Here is a 10,000-nt window from a genome sequence, read left to right as displayed (position 1 = left end):
AGAGAGAGAGGAGAGAGAGAGAGAGGAGAGAGAGAGAGAGAGTTATGATTCATAAATGAATATCGTAAAAGTATCTAAAGTGGATGTTACTCCTTCAAAAGATCAGTCACGAATACAAAACCAACAGATAATCACCAATGACGAGAAGTAATCATTTCCTTTTCCTTCCGACTACGTGATTATAAGGATCGTCATCTTTGTCATCCACGGTGATGATCTGTGCTCAGCTGCAGGAAAGGAATGTTATGAGTGTTATTGTGTATGTAAACAGACACAACTCACCTGATGTATTGATAAGATGTCCATTGGTTGGTAATTAGGATGCAATTTTACTGACACCACACATGCTCCCAAACTTCAATTGATTCTCGCGAAATACGAGTTATAGGTCACAATTTATGTTAGAAAAGAAAGGTTTTCTTTCTACTCACCAAATTCGAATACAAGATCCATAAATGTGTGGAAGAATAATTAAGAAGGAAACTTTGATGAGGGTCATGATAAAATATGTCCATTTTTGTCCCCAAATTGAGATGAATATAAGCTTGGAGAGAGAGAGAGAGAGAGAGAGAGAGAGAGAGAGAGAGAGAGAGAGAGAGAGAGAGAGAGAGAGAGAGAGAGAGAGAGAGAGAGAGAATGAAAAAAGCAGGCCTTACACATGATAAAATGATAAAACGTACATACCAAGCATATCTCACGTCCCGAAGAGGCAGCAGGTCTTTCCCTACACAAATACACACACAAAAAAAAAAGGTAAATAAAAAAATGAAAAAGATATATGCTCTGGTATGGCTAGAGAGAGATGTTATGAACGACCTTACCAGTGTGATGATGAACGAGTTAAGCACAAATTCATTCCACTCCGTAATATCACCACTGGTAGGGATTTAATATTGTACAGTCTAATCCCACGTGCAGTACTCAAAAGCTTTCCCGACAGCAGGAGTAGCCAGAGAAGATTAAGTGTGATACGTTAATGAACAATAATAGTGAGTTATATGGTAGTGTAAAATGTGGGGCAAGGGTGTAAGAGAGAGAGAGAGAGAGAGAGAGAGAGAGAGAGAGATGAGAGAGAGAGAGAGAGGGAGAGAGGGAGAGAGAGAATATGGAAAAGCAGCCTTACACATTTGATAGACAATATTGTGAAACTAAGCCATTTATACTAACACCACACACACACACACACACACACACACACACACACACACACACACACACACACACACACACACACACACACACACACACACACACATTTTCACCTTCCCCCCTCCCCTACACCCTTTCCTTTGTTCTCGCCACACACACATACACAACCTATCTTTTCTCCTTCCCTTTTCCTTGTCCCCGCTGCACACACACACACACACACACACACACACGCGCACACACATTCACTATCTTTCCTCCATTGCTCTCTCCTTCGTCCCCCCCCCCCACACACACATACACTCATTCACTATTTTTCTTCTTTTCCCCTTCGTCCTCGTTACACACACTCACACCTCCGACCTTGTCTCGCCCCCAGATCATGCACAGCCACGAGACGGATGACTGGACGCTGCAGATCCAGTACACGCAGCCCAGGGACGCAGGAGCCTACAAGTGCCAGGTCAACTCAGACCCCAAGATTGTGCGGAACGTATATCTCACTGTCACAGGTACGCGGTGAGAGAGAGAGAGAGAGAGAGAGAGAGAGAGAGAGAGAGAGGAGGGGGGGGAGGTGAGTTATGGCACCACAATAAGGAGATCATATAGCACCTCTTATTGTTACGGTAATACGCTCCATTGAGGAACTACAGAGAAGAGAGAGAGAGAGAGAGAGAGAGAGAGAGAGAGAGAGAGAGAGAGAGAGAGAGAGAGAGAGAGAGAGAGAGAGAGAGAGAGAATCTTGTTATTACGTATATGGAATGACGAATCACGTATATTATTTAATCAGTTTTATGTACGTATCTCAATTCTATTTTACCTAGTTCAGTTACAATAATTATCAGCTTTGCATCTTTTAGTTATTTTCTGCTAGTCTTACTGACGTTTATGATGACAAATAATGATGATAATAATAATGATAATAATAACTGACACAGTGAAGAGACGTGTTTCATGAGCAAATATTTCGTTTGTTCTCAGCGCTGCATTTTCTAGTATGGAAGTAAGAGGATTGTCGACATGTCCACTTTATTTTTCACTCTCCATTAAGTAAAACCTGTAAAATGTTAATGTTTAGTTCACTTCATTGTTGCGGGCGCTTGGGTTGTGTTCGTGCAGGGTGGCTGCTGCGGGGACAAAATGACCGTAGAGCTGCAAGTTGTGGGAGTAGGCCTTTGTGGTGTGAGTCTTGTAACTTTAATGAAGGTTGATCAGGCAGCAGATGGACTGGAAGAAAGTGGTATATTCGTAAAGGTCTGACTATTTATTTATTCATTATGTCTGTTACCTTGTTAGTTAGTCTTTTTTTTTAATTAATTAATTCATCTACTAATTTATTTATTTTACTTTATTGCTTATTATTTATTTTCTTGAAAGTGAACATATTTTGAGAGTTAAATGTTGTTATATTTAAAGGTATTGTAATTGTAATATTGTTTATTCGCGACATACGGCGGGAGCCGCTCTGTTTCCGTCCCTTTGAGGTGATCCTGCCTCCAGTTGGTTGGGAGGCAAGGTACTGTCTAGGGGTCACATGCACGCTGTGTTTCTCAATAAAAGTAGTGAGAAATCCAGGACTACTTTTAGAGATTCACTTATAATACCATTCCTTTATGGTTTTGACGTTATGGTGAAGCAGTGTATGTCTCTCGTGTTGAAATAGTTTCCGTTTCAGGGTGGTGATTATTATAAAATGTTCAATCCTGACGTGCTTTCAGTTCCATACTGCATTTAAGGTCATTACTATTCATGCATGTTTGTGTGAGAACCTTCTTTTCAAGATTGTTTGACAGCTTTTTTTTTTTTTTTATCTGTTTCTAGTTCAGTGGATTTTCATCTTTGATTAAGGTTCGATTTAATTTCAGCCCTTCATACATCAGAATCATATTTGCTTTGCAACTGAATTTGGTTGTCATTACATTTACATGGATAATTACTCTGGAACCAGGTACCATCCTTTGAAGGTGAAATGATAAACCCTTCCATGCATTCGTTGATTTGCACTCCGTTATTTTCTCCTGATTCCTACAAAAAAAAAAAAAAAAGTGTGAAGTGTAAGACTGTAAACACAATTTACACAGTCGTAATAAAACTTCAAGTAACAGCTCGCTGCAGGTGCAGGTCTTCATCGACAGCTCGTGCAGGAGCCTCAAAGCAGTGCATAACGGGAACATGTATCCATCTCTTTCCCTCGCTCACTCTGTTCAGCTCAAAGAGGAATACAGTATTGTCAAGATCTTTCTAGATGCCTTGGAATATGAAGAGTACAGTTGGAAGGTTATCGGAGACTTCAAAATGATGGCCTTCTTGATGGATCTCCAAGACGGCTTTACCAACTTTCCTTGTCATTTTTGCCTTTGGGACAGCAGGAACACCATGGCACACTACCACAAGAGAGACTGGCCACAGCAGACCGAGTTCAGTGTTGGGAACAACAACGTCAAATAGGAGCCATTGTTGGACCCCAGAAAGGCACTGTTTCCTCCACTGCAGTTGAAATTGAGCCATATGAAACAATTCGACAGAACTCTAGGTAAGGAGTCTGCAGCTTTCAAGTATCTCCAAGATTTTTTCCCTAAGCGTTCTGCGGCAAAAGTGGATGCCGGTGTCTTCGTCGGTCCACAAATAAAGAAGGTCATGGAGTGCAAGGAGTTCCCCAAGAAGCTCACTAGGACGGAGGAAGCAGCGTGGAACAACTTTGTCACAGTCGTTCTTGGCTTCTTGGGGAATCACAAAGCCGAAAACTATGTGGAGCTTGTAGAGATCTTAGTGAGAAACCACGGCAAGATGGGTTGCAGAGTGCCCCTCAAAATCCATATCCTTGACGCTCATCTTGATAAATTTGAAAAAAAAACTTGGGAGCGTTCTCCGAGGAGCAAGGCGAAGGCTTCCACCAGGATATAGTGGACTTTGAACGCCGCTACCAAGGGTCTTGTAATGAAAACATGATGGGAGACTATATGTGGGGGCTGATTCGTGAAAGTAATTTACAGTATAAGTGTAAATCGCGGAAAACTACTATTTTCTAATGTTTTATTGTCTCACATGTGTAGACCTCGAATAAATAAATGTTACTTTTGTATCATATGTCGTTTTGTTTCTACTTTGTGCAAATGAGAGTTCAAATTTACCACACTTTGTGCAAATGAGAGTTCAGATTTACCACTTTCTCTCAATAGGAATAGATAAATATCATAAATATCATTATCCTGGCCACAAGAGCAAATAAATATTCCGTTTTTCCGTGTTTTATAGGCATAAGCGAATAGAAAATAAGTTACCCAAGGAAAAAAATTGTGTTATGATAGTAAGAGATTGCACATCGATAGAATTAAATAGATAAATACATGAATAAAAATAATAATAAAAATAAAAGTCTATACAGAGGCTTTAAGGAAATCAAATTGCACTTAAGCAGCACAACGTTGTGACTTAAAGAATTTTGGAAAAAATATTGTTTTCAAGAACGATCATGATGATGATGGTTATGATGACGATGATGACGGTGATGATGATGATGATGATCCTTCGCTTGACATTAATGACATATAGTTAATTGAGTAATAATTTTCCCCACGATGCTGGGAGCTCCAGCAGTACCACTTTTTTTTTTTTTTCATTTTTTTTTTTTTCATGGATTGTTTTGAAAGAGACTCAGTTTGAAGGTTTAGCGGTGCGCCCTGCACTTTAAGCGTGTCCAACAATCTATCACACATTCCCTCACGCTGGTGAATCTTGTGTACTTCATCTGCTGGCGTGGACGGCCGCGTCACGGCAGTATTGTCGTCACCAATGCTCACGAGTCCATCCTTTCGGCCAAAGGGCCTTCCGTCACTAACAACTTTCATCAGAAAAATTCTCGAGTTGGCATCTTACAAAAAGACAAATATATCACCGCTTCCAGTTAGTACCGGACTGCTGGAAGCCTGCGTCATCCTCAACGACTCGAGTACCTAAGAACATAAGAACACAAAATATGAAAAGCTTCAAGAAACCTACACGTGGTGGTCACTGTATTTGTTCATCAGTGAAGACTTCAGCTGCTTTGGGTTAATGGACTAAATTTGCTTTACAGATCCCTGTTTTAATGTTTTCATTTTTCATTCATCTCACGAGACTATGGACGTGAAGAATTGCTTATTTTACGTATATCAGGGATTGGTAATTTAAACATATAGTACAAGTATTTTTTTTTTTTTTTATGTAGGAGGGACACCGGCCAAGGGCAAGAAAAAAAAAAAAGTCCACTGAGATGCCGGTTCCCGAATAGGGTCCGGAGCGGTGGTCAAAAATTGAAGGATAAGTGTCTTGAAACCTCCCTCTTGAAGGAGTTCAAGTCATAGGGAGGTGGAAATGCAGAAGCAGGCAGGGAGTTCCAGAGTTTCCCAGAGAAAGGGATGAATGATTGAGAATACTGGTTAACTCTTGCATTAGAGAGGTGGACATAATAAGGGTGAGAGAAAGAAGAAAGTCTTGTGCAGCGAGGTCGAGGGAGGAGGGGAGGCATGCAGTTAGTAAGGTCAGAAGAACAGTTAGAATGAAAATAGCGGTAGAAGATAGCAAGAGGTGCAACATTGCGGCGATGAGAGAGAGGCTGAAGACAGTCAGAGGAGAGTTGATGAGACGAAAAGCTTTTGATTCCACCCTGTCTAAAAAAAGCGGTATGAGTGGAACCTCCCCAGACATGTGAAGCATACTCCATACATGGGCGGATAAGACCCTTGTACAAAGTTAGCAGCTGGGAGGGTAAAAAAAACTGGCGGAGACGTCTCAGAACACCTGACTTCATAGAAGCTGTTTTAGCTAGAGATGCCAGTGTTCCATGCTCTTAAATACGTGAGACTGACATTGTTTTTAGCGGCAATAGCCAATATGCTGATGCTTTAGACAGGGTGCACTGCAAGCAGTAATCAGCACAGTAAGCACCAACAGGACGCAGCGACAGTGCCGTGCCGGTGTAGTAGGCTCAAGTGATCAGCTAATTTCAGGTGACCAAGTGCGCGCGCAGCCCCATTTTTTCTGCCATACGTACGACGCATTCACTCCCAGCTACGGCAACGCACAGACGTCTTCAGCCAATACCATTCGACAGCAGCAGTAGTAGGCATGCCATGTAGGATAGGTTAGGTAAAGTTAGGTTAGGTTATGTAATGCTACATTAGTGTTCTATTATCTTAAAACCAGAACCATTCGTAGTACTAAATGGTTTGATAAACTAAATAATTCATACTTAATACTTAAACTCCAATAAAAGTAAAAACAACTGATATATCAAAGAGAAATTGTGTGATTTGGCATAATAGCTAACGGATCTCGGCCATCGCCTAAACGTTCTTCCTTGAATAAAATGGGTGTCTTAAAGGGGGTGCAAGGAGGTCTGTACGTTACCGTGGCTGAGAGTAAATGAGCCATACGTCTGGCAGTGAAAATATGGCTGCGCGCGCACTTGGTCACTTGAAACTAGCTGGTCACTAAAACCTATGATATTGGTGTGACGTGCTGCCAGCTTGTCTGATGAACACAGCTCTCTCGAGTACAGCGCTGTCTGGTATGCTCGTGTGCGAGTGACGACTCAGAGGAAATGTGAACGAAATCTTTCATTCTTTCATCATCATCATCACCATCATTATTATCATCATCACCATCATTATCATCATCATCACCATCATCATCATCACCAACATCATCATCATCATCATCATCATCATCATCATCATCATCATCATCACTCGCCGTCAATATGAAAGAGGCTTTTCAGTTTTATTTACTCATCTCTCAGCCGCTGTATGTAAATAGATAGGTCGGTAAATACAGTAAATTTATTAATATTGTCTTGTTTCTTTTTTTTTTCAGTGTCTCTCTCTCTCTCTCTCTCTCTCTCTCTCTCTCTCTCTCTCTCTCTCTCTCTCTCTCTCTCTCTCTCTCTCTCTCTCTCTCTGGACAAGTATTGTACCAATTTCCTTGGTCATGCAGTATACATATATGTAGATTCCAAAACAAGTTGATCAAAGGAAGAAATATATATTCCAGTGTGGTACAGCACATTATTATTTTTCTAATGCAAGACCACTTGCCACGGGCAACAAAAAACTGTATAAAAAAGGCCCACTTAATGTTTGTTTCCATTACATGACTGGATTATTTGTCATGATCTTGCATACGTGTGCAAGATCGTTTCATAACAACATTATGGTGGATAGTGTTTTTCGGGGAGCTTTACAAGTTTGACACCCACAGACGGCTTGAGATTTTTTTATTCATAAATGCAGACCAGTGTAATATGCTTTTTATTGTTTCAGAAAAGGGTTTAATTTGTAACATGTACTGTTTCGTTCATCTATGCATCGAAAGCCAAGGCAAGATTTCTTACCCAAGAAAAAAAAAATGTCCTCTAGTCCTTTGTGTGTCATCCTGAATGGTTGTTCAAACACTTGGACACTCATTCACGTCACATCACAGTTCCAGCAGTAAGCCTCGTGCAGTGGAGGCAACAGCCGCGTGCTGAGGTTTTACTCGAGTTATTCTGGCAATATTTTCAGCAATGTCTCGATTTACCGAGAGCCGGAGAAAGATTAGGGGTTGTTGTTCCTAAATAGCGCAAGAAAGTAATCCACTATGCCTGTATGACAATATGAATCAAGACTCATATGGCCAGTGTGTCTTACAACAAAGGTGAGTGAGACTAGCCATTATCATATTTCTCTTCCTTTACGTTTGTATTTCTATATATCATTGGTCTTGTCATAGCTTATGATTCTTTATTCAGATGCCCTTGAAAATAATCAAATATTGTGCCTAGGAAACCAACTCATGTAAAGAAAGGCAGGGACGGACACAATCTTACGGGTCGACCAAATCCTGCACGTCACTAGAATACGTCAAAGCCTACACACCCACCTACAAATATGACTTGCCCGTGGAATGAAAAAAAAAAAATAAATAAAAATAATAATAATAATAATAATAATAATAATAATAATAATAATAATAAATACAAAATGATCATAATAATAATTAATAATAATAATAATAATAATAATAATAATAATAATAATAATAATAATAATAATAATAAATTAAAAACTCGACTATCAAATGTCTTTACTTTTACTTAATTTAGTTATCCTTTATTTTTGTATCTTGAATCATTATGCAAAATTTCATCGTCAGTGAAGTGCATTCTTTGTATTATCAATCTTGTGAAAACGGGAGATATAAAAGAAAGTACATTTCATAATACATTTAATTATGATTTTCATGGTGCAACTGTGCCTACAGCCACCCCTGTCACTCCTGTCATTCACTCAAGATATGTGTTCTATTAAATATATTGTTCAGCCAATAATTCGCGTCAATTTTCACCCTAGAGCGCAAGATAATTTGTTACCCTCACATATAAACAGACTTCCCAAACCAGCCTCTCACTCTCTCTCTCTCTCTCTCTCTCATACCTAGGATACGCATAAAGCAAGGTAATTCTGGCACATCCCAGCCCACCCGCTCTTAATCGGCATTACGGCCTGACCTCATTCCCGCCACTGGCAGCTCATGACCGGCTTTACTTTCCAAAGAGACGATCAGCGTGTCCCAGCCGATTCAGTATTCATGGATAAGAAGCGTTCGGCTCGTTTATGGAACTGATTCCACCTAATTGCTTTCGTTGATGATTCATTACATTGAAGACTTATCATTATTATTATGATTATTATTTCATTATTATTATTATTATTATTATTATTAGGGTGATGGTGCCGTCTTGCCTGAAGAACTTGTTAAGTTTTTACAGTAAGGTTTACGAGACGGCAGATAATGGTGATAGTTATGACACCCTATATCTGGACTTTAGTAAATCGCTTGACAAGGTACCCCATCTGAGGCTCATGGGAAAGGTTAGGGCACACAGGATAGATGGGAAGGTGTTAGACTGTATAAGGTCGTGGCTAAGCGATAGGCAACAGAGAGTTATAAAAAAACGGCTCTGAAATCCAAGTGGGGTCAAATAATTAGTGGCGTGCCACAGAGATCAGTATTAGGGCCATTGTTATTTTCAATATATATTAGTGACTTAGATAGTGGAATTAGTAGTAATGTTAGTAAATATGCGGATGACACGAAGACAGGTAGGTTAAATAGGTTAGAATTGGATGCCATCGCCTTGGAGGCAGATTTGGATAGGTTGACCGAATGGACAGACAAATGGCAAATGCAGTTTAATATCAATATATGCAAAGTACTTAGCGTAGATAGAGGAAAACTACACAGTAGGTACACAATAAACAACGAAGCTCTGGTAGGTTCAGGAGTTATAGTTAGCTCTGAGCTCCGTCTAAGAAAGCAATGCATAGAGGCCAGAAACAGAGCAAATATGCATATTAGGAATAATTTTTAGGAGTGTTAAAAGTAGAAGTCTTGAAGTAATATTAAAGTTATATTTGTCTCTGGTCAGACCTCATCTAAAATATACTGTGAAGTTCTGGTCAGCATACAACAGGAACAGGAAGCAAAATTCTTAGGATCAGTAACCAGGAAAAAAAACAAGAAATAACGGATTCAAGATTGAAAAAATTAAGTTTTAAAAAAAGATAGGAAGGAATTGGTTCGCATATAGAGTGGTAGATGAATGGAACTGACTCAGTAATCAAGTTGTTAGTGCCGAGTCATTAGGGAGCTTTAAGGGAAGATTAGAAAGATTTATGGATGGGGAAGCCTGATGGCTACTTACAGCTTCCCTTGTTTCTTATGTTCTTATGTTCATCCCTGTTGTTAATGGTGTTCAGTGTTCATATGGAAAGCTGGTAGAAACCATCATAAGGGTTTTTATACTTGCATTTCTTAGAGAGGTGTAGTTCAA

General features: G+C 39.7%; 1 protein-coding gene across 8 annotated transcripts in view; it reads left to right on the top strand.

The window, feature by feature from the left end:
- LOC135107315 (neuronal cell adhesion molecule-like) overlaps positions 1–10,000 on the top strand; it is a 111,056-nt gene that overhangs the window by 61,846 nt on the left and 39,210 nt on the right. For all 8 annotated transcript variants that reach the window (XR_010271702.1, XR_010271700.1, XR_010271697.1 and 5 more), the window contains one exon: positions 1,529–1,661. Coding sequence is in view for 1 of the 8 variants with exons in the window: in XM_064017015.1 (XP_063873085.1) it covers positions 1,529–1,661 (133 nt within the window). In the remaining 7 variants the exon portion in view is untranslated. The remainder of the gene's footprint in view (positions 1–1,528; positions 1,662–10,000) is intronic.

The sequence above is a fragment of the Scylla paramamosain genome, chromosome 15 (assembly GCF_035594125.1).
Source record: "Scylla paramamosain isolate STU-SP2022 chromosome 15, ASM3559412v1, whole genome shotgun sequence".
Taxonomy (NCBI): Eukaryota; Metazoa; Arthropoda; class Malacostraca; order Decapoda; family Portunidae; genus Scylla; species Scylla paramamosain.
The sequence above is the reverse complement of the archived record's forward strand: the minus strand, read 5'-3'. Positions and strand labels throughout refer to the sequence as shown.